Below are 16,584 nucleotides of genomic sequence, written 5' to 3'. Positions count from 1 at the left end.
GTCCTCACCTATGGCTGATAATGTTGCTTCCCACAGTGAGTCTCGTTTTCTTGAGCTGCTTTTGGTGGCTCCGTGTGTGTTGGTACAGCTTTGCTTCTCACAGCATGCATTGGGTTCTTCCATGGGTTTCCTGAAAAATCCGTATGTCCTGTTACCTTTCCTGGTGGCACTCAACAGGCTCTGTTTTTAGTTCTAGCTACAATTAGGGCTCCTGTAGAAAGACCTGTCTGTTCTGTGTGCCAGCAAGGTTTGGCAAGCTCTGCCTATATAGTTGGTTCTCAAGTTGGTGTACTTAAGAGATGTATTCTTAGTATTATATTCAACATCAGTTCTTTACATGAACTCCTGGTGTGACACTGTAGGATAAGCAATGGACTGCAAGATGGGTTTGAATCTCAAGGTTGGCAGTCCAAACCCACCAGCCGCTCCTTGGAAACCCTATACAGGGTCACTGAGTTGGAACCGACTTGACGCACTTAACAACAACAATTCTGTACATGATAATCAGTGTGGGTCATGGTGATAGCACATCTTCCTTTAATTTCCATTGTGGTGGATTATTACTTCACTTAGTGTTTAATTTATACATATGCCCCGAGGCTTTTAAATATCAAGTTCGTTTGATGGGAATCAATTTGGACTCCACAAAACATTCAACAAGTTGGACTTGTGGAGCCTGTGGCCCCATTATCAGGTACGCTAGACTAGAAATGAAAATGTCTGAAGCCCCATCCTCATCTTATGGTCCACCTTTCTTTATCTTCCTTCCTAAAATGCAGGAAGCTTTTATTATTTTCTCAAGAGGGAAGCAGACAGAGTATGTGATGATTTTTCATTTCCAGCGCTCAGCTCTTTTTTTCCTCCTTAGCCTTCTCTTTCCTCTCTTCTCAGGGATGCAGGCCCTTCCCAGATCATGTAGCATGTTTCTTTCCACAAATCCTTTCTTGTTCCTTCTAGTTTGCCCCAGGCCAGTTGGACAAGATTCCTATTTCAGCAAGCTACATTTTCTTTTCTTTCTTCTTTTGGATGCATGTGTGAAGAAGCAGCAATACAGACTTTGTCTGTTGTGTGGGCTCTCCAGGGCTCTCTCTAGCACCAGGCAGCCTGGGACACTGCTGAGGGTGCTTCTGTGGTGCAATTTATGGTCTTTTTGTGTATGTCTGTGTTCAGAGCTAGAGTGCTAACTGAATGTGTGTGCATAAATGCTTATCCTTCAGAAGGTACAGAAGATAGTCTTGAATACATTTTGGGTTTTGGATTTGATGCTGAACATAAGCAGAAACTCCTGCCTGTGAACTTTTTAGTTTGATACAAAGAGAAGTGAGGGAAGAAATCATTCTACTCCAGGGAAATGCATAATGTAGCCGTCTGCATGTATAAGAAAACAGACTCTGTGGCTGCCACATAAACCCAGACTGCAGCTTGGGCTCATTGTTTCCTGTCCTTCTCTTGATGTTTGTGTAAGATGGATAGGACCAGTGCTCCTCACACTCCCCACTGGGTGACTGGGGCTGTGGGCTCAGAAGCATTTGGTCTGGAGGAAGCCTCCCTCAAGCTTTAGCGTGACTGTCTTTTCTATTCTGTGCATGAACACCACTCCTTTCTTTCCTGGAAATACTGTCCAGATTTCAGAAAACCCCAAGTGGGATGCTTGGTGGCTCTTTCTACCACCTGTGACATGTCATCATTGGTCCACTGCTTTTATTATTCGTATTGTTATTTTGTTATTGTTGTTGTTGAAATCCACTGTGAGTTCTAGTGATGTGTCTATGCAGAGTATGCCTAGGGTATGATAAAGGGGTTCGTGTATCGTTATGGTCAGGCATAGCCCCAAGGCAAAGCTGGGGGAACTATTTCCAACTTGGCATGCCTTCAAAGTACAACTATAGTGTGTACTTTAATCTGATTTCACGTGTTTAAAAATTAGTAGTAGGAGACTGAGCAGGGACTGTCTGGGTCTCCAGAGGTTGAAGTCCTTTCAGTAGTGAAGTGTCTGTCTCCTGGTAGTTGGTCACTCTGGATGAGGGGTCAGCTTGGCTAGGGGCTGCAGCAAGAAAATGCTATCACTGGATGTACGAGGTAGTGACCGTTGTTTTCCTTCCACCTAATGCTGGGGCTGTGGGTTAATGCGCTGGACTGCAAAGTAAGTTTGAATCACAAGGTCAGCAGTTCAAGCTCACCAGCTGCTCATAGGAAACACTATACAGGGTTGCTATGGGTCAGAACTGACTTAATGGCCCTTCACAGCAACACTGCTGGCTAGCGATGATGGCCACTGAAGGGCTACAGAGTTCTAGGCTTGTGGTAGCCTTTGGTGACCGTGTGGGGGGATGATGTTAGGGAGGAGGGCAGCTTCCCTTTAGTAGATTTGGTTCTGTGAAGTTTAGAGGGAAAGTTGAGTAGGATTTGCAGGCTTTCTCTAAACATCCAAATGGATCCCAGACATAATCCAGCAAGGAAGATTTCATTTTTGTTTGTCTTCCTCCCTCATCTCTTTAAATAATTTTATCTTCAAAGCGTGATGCAGGCGTTAATTAACGCTCCCTGTTCTCCTGGGAGGTAGGCAAGTGGGAACACTCACTCCCATTAGTGAAGCCCAGGGAGATGTGCACAGAGAAGCAGAGTGAGTCTAGCAGGTTTAGGCCTCATGACTCTGCCCTCAGACCAGCTCAGTTGGGCGCTCTGGGAGCCACAGTGCATTCTCCGTGTCCTTAGTTCCCAGCGGAGTCAAAGAAACGAAACTAACTATGGTAGGAGAGATGTTTGGTACTGTGAGCTGTGTCTGGGAGCCTGAGGGTTGGAGAGAGATGCTAATACAATTCACTGTCTCAGAAGCAGGAATCTGATTTTGCTGTTAAATTCATTCATTCATTTGTTCTTTTGAAATTATTTCCTGAACCTTTTCTGGGTAAGGTACTACAAAGGAAGTCTCTTTTTCCAAAAGAGCTGGTTTGTTGTTTTTGTTGTAAAGTTCCATCGAGTCACCTCTGATTCACAGTGACCCTGTATAGGGTTTCCAAGGAGCAGCTGGTGGGTTTGAACTGCTGACCAGTTTGCAACCAGTTGACTGGTTTGCAGTCCAGTGCTGATCCTACAGCGCCACACCAGGAGTCCTGGTAGTTGATCTTTTGTACACAGTGCTCAGTCTGTAAGCAAAGGAAGGTGTGAGGTTTGTTGCCTCTGCAGTTGGTGGTTTCAAGTGTTGGGAAGACTCCCAGCAAATGGAAATAGATGGGAAGTCCATATGTGCCTATTAGATGTAGTAAATTGAAAGAGGCTGAACTATTTTTCTTCTCGCCATTCGTCTTTGTTGGCACAGGAGAATTCCTTAGAAGTCGTTTCCTAGGGCTGTTGGCAAGCCCACTGTCTAGGACTTCCTAGGAATGGTGATGAGGCCAGTGGGCTGGGTGTCTGGAAAGGTACTTAGGATAGCTGCTGAGAGCACTGAGCTGATATGGAACCTCCAACTCTAGTACAACCAACAAACTGGGTTCTTGAATGATTTCTTCTTATTTAGTGGTCATCTTGGGGCCCAGTGCAAGAGAGAGAAGGGAGTCATTTTGCCCTGTAAGCATTGCCCTCTGTCTAGGTGGAGGTCAGGCTCTCCTTACTTTGTCAGAAGCCTTGTTTCACCAGCTAATGATACTTCCTTTTTCTTGGCACTGCAGGCTGTTGAGAACCAGCCCTAGACCTCTGTTTGAAGGTCCTTCCTCTGAAGACATCACCCGTGTGTGGAGCCATCCCCACACCCACCCCCTGCCAAACCACGGCCTTTACCTGTGTCTTCCGGTGTTTCCCGTGCGACCCATCGTGTGGGAGTGCCTCGTGGGCCACCCCGGAGTTCACCCCACACTCAGCGGCGCCAATGGTGAAGATGACAAGATCCAAGACTTTTCAGGCATATCTGCCTTCCTGTCACCGGACCTACAGCTGCATTCACTGTAGAGCTCACTTAGCCAATCATGATGAACTCATTTCCAAGGTACATGTTTCCTGCAAGACCCTTCTGTGCCTTTTCTGGGGGAGGGTACTTCCTGTTTCCAAGGTTGCATACATTTGCAAACTCTCCCAAAAATACTGGGATATTTATAACCTATCTTTTATACGGGAGAACCGACTGACAAGACTGTCTAACTCAACTGAGAAATAATTTGAGGTTATTTTTTTTAGGGCATCCTAGGAACAGGGATGAATAGACATTGTTGTTTTGGGAATTAGATGTCATCTGGGTTGGAGGCTTTGGGGACTGTCGGTGTGCAGGTCAGAGAGGGAGGGGGTGAGCAGTGTTTGGAGGCCAATTCTATGCTTGCTTGCTGTAGCTTGGCCGATGAATGCCATGCAGAGTGTTGCCCACTTGAAAAGTGATTTAGGAAAGGTGGGGGTGGGGCGGGGCGGGGCGGTGGTAGAGGGGATACAGGGAAGGAGAGAACTGTCTTGTAAGAGGGATTTCTCAGCTGACATAAGAGGACACTGCCTTCAAAGCCCCTGGGAAAGTATGAGACAGTTGAATTTCTAAGAAAGGTAGCCTGTTGAAGAAATGACTCACTGGTCTTTGGGAACCTATCGGACTTCTACATGAGATAATATGGAATCACTTTGATCACAGTTTGAACAAAGAATGGAATCTTCTTTTCCCTGAGGAGTCTTGGCAGTTGCTTTTTGAGGTTGGGACAGGGGTTTTTAAAAAGAAAAAGAAAAAAAAAAAAATCCTGTGGCAGTCATGCAATCCAGGAACTAGATCAGCGTCATCCCCAGGAGAGCTGCCTCCTCCCTGGACCTGGATTCCCAAGAGAGGAGAAACAGGTTTTACTAGACTACATTGCTAGGAGAAAAGGATTGTGGGGGACTTTTCACTTGAAATTCATCTTTCCGCAGAACTTGGACTTCATGCCATTAAAGTAAAACAACAACAACAAAAACTTTGTATAGCTCTAGATTAAGTTAAAAAGAAAAAAATCAGTATTCCTGGAAAAAGACAGTCTGTGACTGTGGTGCTCAGCGTAAACTCTGCCAGGGCTGAGCTGGCCACAGGACAGGTTTTACCGACATGGAATAGGGAATGAGGAGAGAGGATGGCTGTGTGTCCATGTCCGTGATCTGGAGTTCCTGCGAGTGCTTCCTGACTTAGCCCCAAGTCTTTAGAACTTTTCTTCAGGTGGAGTTGGAGTTTGCCTTTCTAGGGAGCCACGTCAAAAATCAATGAGCCCGAATTCTGTCCCCGACCTATAGCAGATTGATTCCCAGGACTGTGCTAGAAAAGGTGGTATGACTCTGTCTGCCTCTGACTTGGCATACCCAGACATAGAGGGATGGAGGATCCAGTTAGTGGTTTCTGGAGTCCAGGGTTACCTCAGATCTTGAGCTGTTGAATGAAAGTATAGTGGACTTTGCCTGAGGAGCTGTCCACTTGAATGAGTCAGCTTTGCCCCTGCCCATGGGAACTAACAGGAGACAGCCTGCTTGAAGGCCTCAGAGTCTTGCCATTGGACTGGGCTTCAGTTCTGCCCCACTTGTGCTTCGTAACCATTTCTGTTATAGTTGCTCTTTGTTTCAGCCAGCCTTTAGCTTTCTTCTCTGTCAACTCATCTGATTTCGTCTGAATTTTTGGTGAACCCCTGAGTCTGGCAGTTTGGATGTGGACAGGCTGTGTCCATGAGTGAAGAAAGGGGTCAGTGCCCTCAGCTTTGGAAGAGGACCTGTGCACGTAGAGAGAAATTGTGAATTGTCCTTTTTTTCAGAAGTCTGTATCTAGGGGTGGGGTGGGGTGGACCAAGGCGTCACTTTAATATGTTCTTGTTAAGTACCATTGAGTCAATTCCGACCCATAGTGACCCTGTATAGGGTTTCCAAGGAGTGACTGGTGAGTTAGAACCGCCAAACTTGCGATTCAACTGACTTTGCAGTCTGGCGCATTAACCTACTATGCCACACCAGGACTCCTCATTTTAATATAAGAAGAGCTATGTGTCATAAGAAATTCAGGTACCAATAAAACTCTTTTGTGGAGGAGGATCAAAGACTTAATATTTTTTGAGCACCCACTATATGCTAAAAACTGTTCCTTGACACTTCATAAATGTTCTCTTACTTAACCCTCATGAGAAGTCTTAAGCTAGGTGATATGAGTTGTATTTTATATGGCTGCTGAAGCTGAGACTCAGAAGTAGTGCAAATTCTCAAACTAGCGACGGGCAGGGCCAGAGGTTCAGGAAAGAAGAGATTTCTTTGAGCTGGCGATTGGAAGAATTTCTGGAAGAGGTGGTATTTGAATGGGACTTTGTAAAATGAACAGAAGTTGATGTCTTTTCTCTCTGGCCTGCTCTCCAGAGCCTTTGACAATCTCACAGAGCCTGGTTTGTAAATTATGTCTCCTGCTAGTCCCTGTCCCTTGCTGTATTCTTCAGCTTCCAGGAAATAAGCAATATGTCTGAATATGCAGGTAGGGCTATTTCAGACCCTCTGTTCCTCTTTCAAGAGTTGGGACCATGTCCTGTCATCACTGTACCTAAGGGTCAGACTCATGGCAAGAGCTCAGTAAATGAACTAATAAATGGACAGATGGAGTGTGAACATTGGGAGAGAACCGAGTGATGAGCAATAGAGACTTCACTGGCCTCATGTCCTTCTCCCTGCCCCTACTGCTCCCCTTTGGGGTAGAAAGGCTCATTCACAAGTCCAGGCCAAAGTCAGCACTGGCTTCAGTTTCATTGCTGTGGCTACAACCAGTGTACAGATGGGGGTGTATTAGAGCGTGATGATTTAGAGAGTTGGGTTAGATGCCTAACTGTGGGGAAAGAGTGAGGGAACTGCGGCTGGCCTTGCACAAAGAGTCCTTTATTTCACTCCACAGCCACCCCCGGTGTTAAATAATCTATAGATTCTTAGGCAGGTCTGCTTGACGGAAAAGATCATTGCTCCAGCCCCCTTCTAGGAAAATGAGTCTTTTCTTTTAATTTTTTGTCTCCTCCTCTCTCCTCCATGGATGAAAGTTCACAGAGAGAATGTCTGTCCTGTTCTCCCCTCTTGACTTAATCTCCTACGCGGTTTAAAAGTCTGTCCAGTGGGAGTTGGGAAGCAGATAACTGGAGCAGCAGTGTAATTAAATGACATTTTGTACTTGTCATAGAGCTTTTCATCTGAACGCTTGACATTCTCTGTTTGGCCAAAAAAATTTTTTGCGTTGGCCTTCATTATGGAGAAAGGGCTGCAAAGGTCCCGAGAAATATCACTCAAGTATATGCTCAAGCAGAGATCTGGGACTTGTGTTCCCTGTCTGTCCTCATGGTTTAGTTTAGGTGGAACTGTGTACTTTGCAAAGTTTTAAACAATGAGGGTCTAGGTTGGTATGGTGGAAAGAATTATGCCCTAGATCTTCCACTTCCTCAGTTTACTCTAGAACCCTAAAGGCCTACTTGCCTGAAATCAACTATCTAATCTGACTCTGTTTTGTGCTCACAGACTGGGCAAAATAATATTTATGTGTTCTAAGAGCTAGTAACTACTATTTATTTAGTACTTACTATTTGCCACCCTTCATTTAATTCCTACCATAGTCTTGTGAGGTAGGATAGGAGTGACTTTTTTTTATTATTATTTATTTTGACCTTTTTATTTTTTTGAAGGGTTTGGTTTACCTCATTGGGTTGTTAGGAGGTTCAGATGATATCATGGATGTGTGGGTTGTTTGCAAATTACAAAGCTTTTATGCAAATATCAAGTTGTCCCGTTGCTCCTCTTGGCCTTGCTGTTATTTATTTTAAAAACAGCAACAAAAGGTGAGATGGGTCCCCTGGGATTGTTTCTGTACAGCACGAAGCAGATTTAGTTCAGCTAAGATTGTTTTACTTTAGAACCTGGAGGGTGCTAGAAGTCAACAACAGCAAAGTTGAGTGTTCCTGCTTTGAAATGAAGGTAGCACAGCATTTGCTCTGTAGGATTATAGGGGGAATTCTTTGAGTTGATGATGGAACTATCTAGGGAATGTGCTGAGGCATCCTACAGTTTCTTTCTTGGGGTGTTGTGGTCTAAATGCATGCAGAGGTATTCTGAGTTGGCATGAGGAATTGCTCACACTGTTGTTTCTTCCTTAATGCTGCAAGGCCCAGTGTAAAAATACTTTGGTTATGAAATAATAATAGCTTTAACTGGAACAGTTAGCTGCCCCGAGTGAGAAGAATCTAAGCACTCATTTTAGTAGAACCAATCTGTCTGTTGGGGGAAACCTGGATCTTCATAAAGCTTTGAGTTAGGAATTTTCTGTCTGTAGCCCTTCCCTTGCCTCCCTGCTAATCCCTCAGTGACATGTGGAGCAAGTCATGTGGGACCAGTGAATTGGATTTATCCATCAGGAACCCACTTTGGGGAAGTGTGACTTCGTTCCAAGACACTTAGTTGCTTTTGTGCTCTGCGGCCTTGGAGGAAAGACATTGTAGGAGCCTGTTGAGTGAGTGTCCAGTGTAGGGGGTAAGAAGAAATCTCTTGCTCACCCTCAAACTGTCTATACTGTGTGAAACTTGCAGATTATCTTCTGGTGACAAATACAGCTTTCCTGGCTGTGAAGATTATCCTGTCCAAGCCCCTCTTCACGAGGAAATCTGAGGATCTCATTGACTAGCCAGAGGCTACATAGCCTTAGAACCGGCAATCGCTCTCTCTCATTTCTTCAGGTGCTCTGTGTGTGAGAAGCCTGGCCTGACTAATTCCCACCAGCGAGGCAGTTGTTCAGAGGCCAGAAACCTTTAGAGAGCCAGTTATTTCTCTTTCCCTGTAGGGTTCCATTGGGTTTACCATGGTGGCATTTTGGTTTTCTCTTCCTGCTTAGAGATTAGATGTTGCATTACACTGAGAAGAGTGGTAGGGAGTAAAGATGTTTTGAATCAAGCTGTGTACTGATCTGGTGACTATGGAGAGACCCACTCTGCCCTCAGTTTCCCAGCCTCAGCTTGGCACTAGTGTTCGGCACCTGTGATTCTGAAAAAGATTTGTTCTTCCAATGCAGTGGGCTTAGCGTTAGTGGACATGACATGGAGTGGGCGCTGGTATGGTTGTACAAAGACCTGTCCTATCCTGCCATTGTACCGGATATAGATTACTCTTAATTCCTACTGCCCAAGTAATGCAATTATTTACATCTTGAAAAACTTCATGTAATAATAAATAACAGGAGCAGGCATTCTAAAACTCCCCTTCTTGCTTTTGCTGTAGGTACCCTGGGAAGTGTTATGGTGAACATCCAATTGTATGAATAGTATCCATGACTGTTGTGTCAACTCAAGCAGCGTAATTCAGATAGTGCTTGTACAAGATGTGGCTCTGGAAGATAGTTATTTTATTTTCTGGAAGAAGATAAACTTGCAAAATATGTTTTGAACTCTTCGTTTTCTTAATTGAGAAAGATTTCTGGTATCCAATGGCTATAAGACACAGTGGTTTTTCTGTGATAGCCATTATTTAAGTAAAAGTAGTCTTTCTATTTTTGCAGGTGTAGGAAAAAGAACCAGATTGCATGTAAACCAAATGTCTGTTTAATAAAAATGCTGTATCTGGAATCGGGGGGCTGGGCTTCTTACCAGTGATTGATGGACTATAAGGAACAAGAAGCTGAAAACAGGCTCAAACTTGTGACCCATACCACAGTGGTTGCCTTTGCTTCTTTGCTGTTGAATGTTTGTCAGTGTGTCTTAAAGAGCATTTCTGAAATACAGTAAAGGCAGAAGTGATACATTATGGAAAGTTACAGCATAACTCCAATTACAAAACACATTCAACCAATTTGGCATTTGTAAAGAGAATCACATTTTTAAGCTAAAACTTAGTCTCTTCCTCAGCGATTTGACCTTTGAAAACCCCTCCTAGTAATGAAGCATTCGTCTGGAGGAGTGCAAAAGAGCTATCTTTTGACCACCCAAGGAGGGGTGACAGGTCAACCAATCTGTACAAAAAATCTCCAAAACAAAGGGATATGATAGATTCTTGGTTTAAAAAAGAAAGAAAGAAAGAACGCATTTGGAGCTTGTAAAAAAATGTTTTACAGTGTCAGTCCTCCATAGGAACAAAGTGAACTAGTTTAGGGTGAGACAAGCTGCAGAGTGGGTTGGGATCGTTTACATAGCATGTTATTAGGTGTGGCGCAGTAGAATAAGCACTGGACTGCTAACTACAAGTTGGCAGTTCAAACCCACTAGCTGCTCCACAGGAAAAAGACAAGCCTTGGAAAACCCTACATAGGGTTTCTGTGAGTTGGAATTGACTCAGTGGCAGTGGGTTGGGTTTTGCTTAGTTGATGTTGTTCGCTGTCAACACAATGCATGATGGACCATTGTGACCCATACATTTCTATTGACTGAACTAGCTGGTCATTTCTTCCTCATCTGCCTTAGTCAGGAAGCTCTGCAGCAAAAGTTTGTATCCTCACAGCACCAAGGAAGCCTACACTGACAGATGGGTGTGGGCTGCACACGAGGCAAACCCAGGTCTCTCAAATGCTACCACGGAAACACCACTTTCCCCTTGTATAGAATGGTTGGTTCAAAAATGGGACCAACTTAACTGAATCTCAGGGGTCTCAGTGATAGTAGGTGTGACCGACTGTGGTTATACTTACTCTTTTGTCAAATTCCATAAATACTGGACATGGTGTGGGAGGGGGGAGGAAGGGGGGGCAGCACTATTGTATATTACACTGCCCTTAAAGATTTGATTCTCAAGGAACTTTGTTTAGTTGGAAAATAATGGCCTTATAAATTATCCCCTCTTGAAGTTTGCATTTCACCTTATGTTTATCTTAAAACAATTGTAATGCAATTTGTTTCCCCATTAGCCTGTGAACCACTTGAGGAAATGATTGTGATTTCATCTTGTGTCTCTAGCACCGAACATAACTCATTAGATTAATGGATTCCAAAGACTACATCAGGGGTTTTTAACCAGAGGTTCATGGATTGACTTCAAAGAATTGAAATTGTATGTGCCACATATATCTTCTTAGGGACAGTTTTTATCAGGTTCTCAAGGATTCTTGATTTAAGAAAGGAAAATTCAAATCTGTCCTGAAGTTGCAGTTCTGGCAAGACTTAGGGAAGTGGCCTTGAGATGTGTCTTGAAGCGTAGACTTAGACGTGAAATTTGGCAGGGAGGGGCAAAGAGGAAGGAAGTGTGCAGGGAAAAGCCATTCTCTGGTTACATATTGAAAAACTGCAAGTAGATCAAAAGTGTAGGCTGAAGTCATGTTGTCGGAAGAATAGAAGTTTGAGCTTTATCCGATTGGCAGTTGGGTGCAATTGAAGGCATTTGAGTAAGTAATAACATGATCAGAGCTTTGCTTTAGGATGGTGAATATTGTGTGGTGTGTGGCAGGTGGACTTCTGAGGAATAAACTAGAAATGGGGAAACGTATATGTCTCTTCGGTGGTCTACATGTGTTCTGGACACATGGTGGTCATTCAGTAGGTATATGTTGACCACTGCTTAGGAAAGAAAGAGACAAGCATTCCATGGGTCCCAAACAAAACAAAACAAAAATGAAAAAGCAGAGTTAGGTTCAAGAAGTCACTTTCTTTGGATTGGGGTGGGGGGCAAACCTATTCTATAGTCATGTCTGTTTCATGTGAAAAAATAATGATATGGACACAGGTAGAGTTGCTTACCAATGGATTGTCAAGAGAGTTGTCAGGGACCAAGTCTGGTGAACCATCTTAATTTTTTTGCTTCAGACTACAGGCACCTGGAGCTCAAATATGCTTAGATGTGATCTTTTCTATGTGGTTGCTCTAAATACCTAAAGGCAATGTTCGCTATAACTATGAGGTGTACCCTGAAAATTAACTCTGGTTTACAAGTGCCTGTAAGGTCCCAGTCAAAAGATAAGTTTGTACATCAGTGACTCCAACTTCAGTGAGGAGGCTGGTGGTTATGATCCTGTGATTCTAGTCAAAATGCAAAGAAACTCCTCTCAACAGGGTGTTCTCCTCAGTAAGCAAGAAGTAGGTACAGGACTCCTCCCTGTGTTTTTGTTGGAGCACTGACATTCCCTCCAGCCACTGAAATTGGTGAAACTGCACCATTGCTGATTTGGCTGCTGTATTTTGGAGCCCTACCAGAATCCAATGGATAGGAAAAGATTGTTCAATTCAATAAAACTTCTTGTATTTCAAAAAAATACGTCAGGGCCTAGGCAAGGTGCTAGGGCTAAGGGATAATTCCTAGATTCAAAGAGCCTGTGATCTTTAGGGCACATGGGAATGGAAGGTCCACTGTGGAAGGCTAAAGAATGTTACAGATGAAGTTGTGTTGGCACCATAAATTTGTTATTGTTATTAACTACTATTACTGAACCTACCATGTGCTAGGAAAAACATGCCTTAATGTGGGTATTAAGTAACTTGACTGAAGAGCTCAGGTGGGGTTCAAATCTAGATCAGTTTTTGCCCCTTTTCACCAGAGCTTGTCAGCCTTGACCTAACTAGAGCCTTTTGGCATATTGGGTCTTTTCTGGTCAAGGAGTCTTGGTGATAAAATGGTTAAGTGCTTGACTGCTAACAAAAAGGTCAGTGGTTCAAATCATCCCGTGACTCTGGGAGAAAAGAGCTGGCAGTATGTTTCCATCAAGATTACAGTCTAGGAAACACTCTGGTCTCCCTTAGTAATATAGATGGCAAATCCTATCCTATCCTATTGTTTCTTTCCTCCTGTCATTCCCCTTGCTTCAGAATGTTTTCTTTTCTCTGTTCATTTCCTACCCATTCTTGGAGACCAGCTCAAGTTTTTCTTTTCTAGGGTGTCTTCCTGCTCTATCAGATTCATTCTCTCCTCTGAGCTCCTATAGACCTCATTGCCTTCGTTGCCTATTTGACAATAAATGACAGTGTTGTAATACAATCTATGTTATTGCAATTACAGGCACATTTTTATGTATAATTGTCTTATTTCCAAAGAAGGTTTTAAATGTTCTGGGGTCTCAGACTCTTGGAACTTGAAAGGGGCCTTTGAACCTGCATTTTCTAGTTTTAATTCCTCATTTTATAGATGAGGAAATCAAGGCCTAGAGAGAGGCCTCTTTACTTTGTTTTTTTTTTTGTCCCACTTTGTCCCCAGCACACTTAGCCTGATTGCATGGCACATTGTGGACACCCAAATGAAAGCATTAGATTAGGACTGCCTTTGAAGGTTCCTTTCAGGTCCGCCATCTTCTAATTAACATCAGATGATGATAAGAGGCCACAGTGTTGTTATTAGCTGCTGTTGAGTTGCTAGCCCCTGGCCTCACTGAAGTACAGTGGAGCAGATGTTGCCCAGTCCTGTGCTAGTCCCATGGTTGATTGGGAAGTAGAGTGGTGTCATCCATAGTGTTTTCACTGGCTGCATTTTCTAAGCAGATTTGTAGGCCTATCTTCTAGCCCTGCTTAGTCTGGAAGCTCCGTTGTAACCTGTTTAGCATCATCAAATCACCAGGGCAGTAACTCTCTACGGCCTATTGCAAGCGTCCGCAGGCCTCATTAGAATTTAAACGAAATCTCTGTCCTTGCCCTTTTTAGTCTGTCCCGTGGCTGTTTTGGCCCCTGAGCCACACATAAACCAGTTACAAAGAACTCAAACTACTATGATAAGAGTGGCCCAGGCAGCTGGACAAGAATCCCAGGGCCTCCTTCTTGGGGCAGTAGCTGAGAAGTCTTGTCAGTGTTGGTCTCTTTGCCTCAGGGTTGGGGTGGGAAGAGGGACTTCTGAAGGGAGCTATTTCCTTATCAGAAAAAAACAAAATCAGGAAAAATCTTGGACACCTTTGTTCCCAGAGTGCTTCCAGCTGACCCTTGACCCAGAGTGTTCCTTCTAAGTTAGGGAACGGGGCTGCAAAGCTAAGGAGAACCTCCGTACTCTGCGTGACTAGACCCTGACTCGGAGGAGAGAAAGAGAGGAGGAGATGAACTCGCTAGCTGCTGCTAAAAACATCTAATCAGTCCATAAACTTCTTCCTTTCCAGACCACAGTGTTGTCAACCGGCAGGCAGGTGGCACTGGCTCTCACATCCCCCTGTCCTAGGACACCTTGTAGAGAAGTCTTAGGTTTCTCCAAAGGAAAATTATCTTTGGGGGCCCAGTTGTTCCTTTACCTTCCTTGTAGGACAGACTCCACCAAGAGTACTCACTATAACCTCAGCTTGTCAAGAGATAAATGAGGAAACAGAAAAGCGTTTCCTTGCAAAACAAAAGATCCCAGGGTGAAACTGCTTTCAACAAGCCCTATTGTGTTCTTACATTTAGTGAACCTCTCTGCCTTGCTACAGTACAGCAGGTAATCCAGAGGCAAACAGATGTGTGCCTTGGCCTCACTGAGCTTGTAGCCAGTATCATTTGCTCACTGGAAAGCCCACCATGGGAAGGGGCAGCTGGTGGCAGCAGAGCCTGGCCCTTGGGGGTTTCTGCACAGTTGACAAGGTCCACATTTCCATATTGCTTTCCATCCAGTTTGCTTGAATTTTCATGAGATAACCAAATATGTTCCTGACGCTGTCCCTATACTTAATGATTTCTTTAGGTCTCTGCAATGTTGACCGGAGCCAGCTTATCCTAGTAAAAGTTCCACCTGGGCTGGCTGCAGCTCAAGATGACCAGTGGATGAGAGACCGTCATTCTCTCTGTGTCTGTGTTGTTGAGACTCTCGTTATTGTTGAAAGAGGGTGGTGGTGGCTACACGGTTGACCTTCTGAAGGCTGCCTGACTTTTCCCACCAGTCTCTCTCCTTTAAATGCTAAATGTTCCAAATGGCAGATAGGGCTCTGAGAAGTCCTTTAAGTTTCAGCCCAGACAGATTCACATAAGAAACCTGAGGAGAGAGAGGGGGTGAGTGAAAGAACACATGATAGAGCCCCTGAAACTCTGATTCCCCATATTGCCTGGTCTTCCTCTCCTAGTAGGAGAAAGAAAAAAAGCAAGTATGTCTGTGGGGGAGGAGAGCTCCTCCCTGTCTGTCTCATTCTCTATAAAAACAACAGCCCAGTCTGCCCTGGGCACTCTGGGGGCAGGTGCTGAGTACATACACGAGGAAGGAGAGCGATAAGATATGGTCTGACAAATCTAGGTCACCAGGCTGTCACCAGGCACCTGGGTGACTGGTCACCTTGAAAGTGACAGGAGGGAGGGTGGACGTTTGTTCAGGACCCAGACTGGCTAACTTCCCATGCCTCTGTTTATTTGTTTATTAAATAAGCGCCATTCTGGGCTAGGTGTTTCAGGCCCTTGTGAATCTGTGATAGGCACAATCACAGCCTGGATCCAGGTCTATAACAAGTGCTAAAAAAAGAAATGACATCATTCAAAAGCCAGTTGGTCCACTGACTTCAGAGTAGGAATAATCAGTTCCTTTATGGAAGGGAGGGGATATTTGGAGTCTTGATATCCTATTCCTAGGACTAAATCGGGGGTTGGGACTTTCTATAAAGGCCAGAAAGTATTTTAGGCTTTGTTGGCGGTAGGATCTCTGTCCCAGTTACTCAACTCTGCAGCCATAGAGAATATGTAAACAAATGAGCATGGCTGTGTCCCAGTAAAACTTTATTTACATAACAGCTTGTTGTTAAGTGCCTTGGAGTTGGTTCCGGCTTATAGCAATCCTGTATAGGATTTCCAAGGAGCAGCTTGTGGGTTTGAACTACCAATCTTGTGGTTCGCAGTCCAGTGCGAATCCTACAGCACCACACCAGGAGTCCTACAAAACAGCTGAAGGGCCAAATTTGGTCCCAGGGTGAGTGCCGACCTCGGGGCTACATGATGGAAAGACTCATGAAATGGGTATAGGAGAAATTTCGGTTTATGTGATTCCAGAGGAGATGGCTTTATGTTATGAAGAGTGTGAGGGTTGAGGCACTGTGGCATCCTGGTGTCAGCTAGTTGCCCAGAGAACTCCACCCTGCAGGCCAGACCTGTAACATCAATCTCAGCCATAGTCACAAGGTGGCCAAGCAAGACAGCATGGCTAGTTTTATGCAATCTCATCATTTTAACGGAAGAACAACCTTAGGAGAGCTGCTGCCACCGTTTAAAACTCCAGGGAGGAGTCAAGCTACCTGGGGTCTTAGACCTGGTTCTGTCACTAAATTTTCAATGCCACCCTGGACAAGGCACTTAACCTCTTTGCTTAGACAGTATATATTGAGTACTACTCTGTGAGGTTGAAGTCTTGGTGTGGCTCTGTAGTACAAGCACTGGACTGCTAACTGCAAGTTTAATGGTTCAAGCCCACCAACCAATTTTCAGAATGACTATATAAGGTTGCTAGGAGCTCTGGCAGCTTAGTGGTTACGAATTGGGCTGTTAACCTCAAGGTCAGCAGTTTGAAACTACCAGCTGTGCCGTGGGTGAAAGATGAGGCTTTCTTGCTCCCGTAAAGATTTACAGCCTCAGGAACCCTGTGCAGGGTTACTATGAGTCGGAACCGACTCTGCGGTACTTAACAACAACAAGTCTGAACCATCTTGACAGCACTTAACAATGACAGCAATTCTGTGAAGCACTGGGGATACGGGAGTTGACACAGCAAAACCTTGCCCTTTTTCAGGTAGCTTACGATCTAGCGAGATGTTGTTGTTGTTGT

The 16,584-nt window shown here is 44.4% G+C and overlaps 1 protein-coding gene across 1 annotated transcript in view; it reads left to right on the top strand.

Moving 5' to 3' along the window:
- The first annotated feature begins 3,725 nt into the window (after positions 1–3,725).
- YPEL2 (yippee-like 2 (Drosophila)) overlaps positions 3,726–16,584 on the top strand; it is a 44,605-nt gene continuing 31,746 nt past the window's right edge. Inside the window, exon 1 of the mRNA XM_006832376.1 lies at positions 3,726–3,982. Within this exon, the coding sequence (XP_006832439.1) occupies positions 3,866–3,982 (117 nt within the window). The 5' untranslated portion in view covers positions 3,726–3,865. The remainder of the gene's footprint in view (positions 3,983–16,584) is intronic.

The sequence above is a fragment of the Chrysochloris asiatica genome, unplaced genomic scaffold (assembly GCF_000296735.1).
Source record: "Chrysochloris asiatica unplaced genomic scaffold, ChrAsi1.0 scaffold00007, whole genome shotgun sequence".
Taxonomy (NCBI): domain Eukaryota; kingdom Metazoa; phylum Chordata; class Mammalia; order Afrosoricida; family Chrysochloridae; genus Chrysochloris; species Chrysochloris asiatica.
The sequence above is the reverse complement of the archived record's forward strand: the minus strand, read 5'-3'. Positions and strand labels throughout refer to the sequence as shown.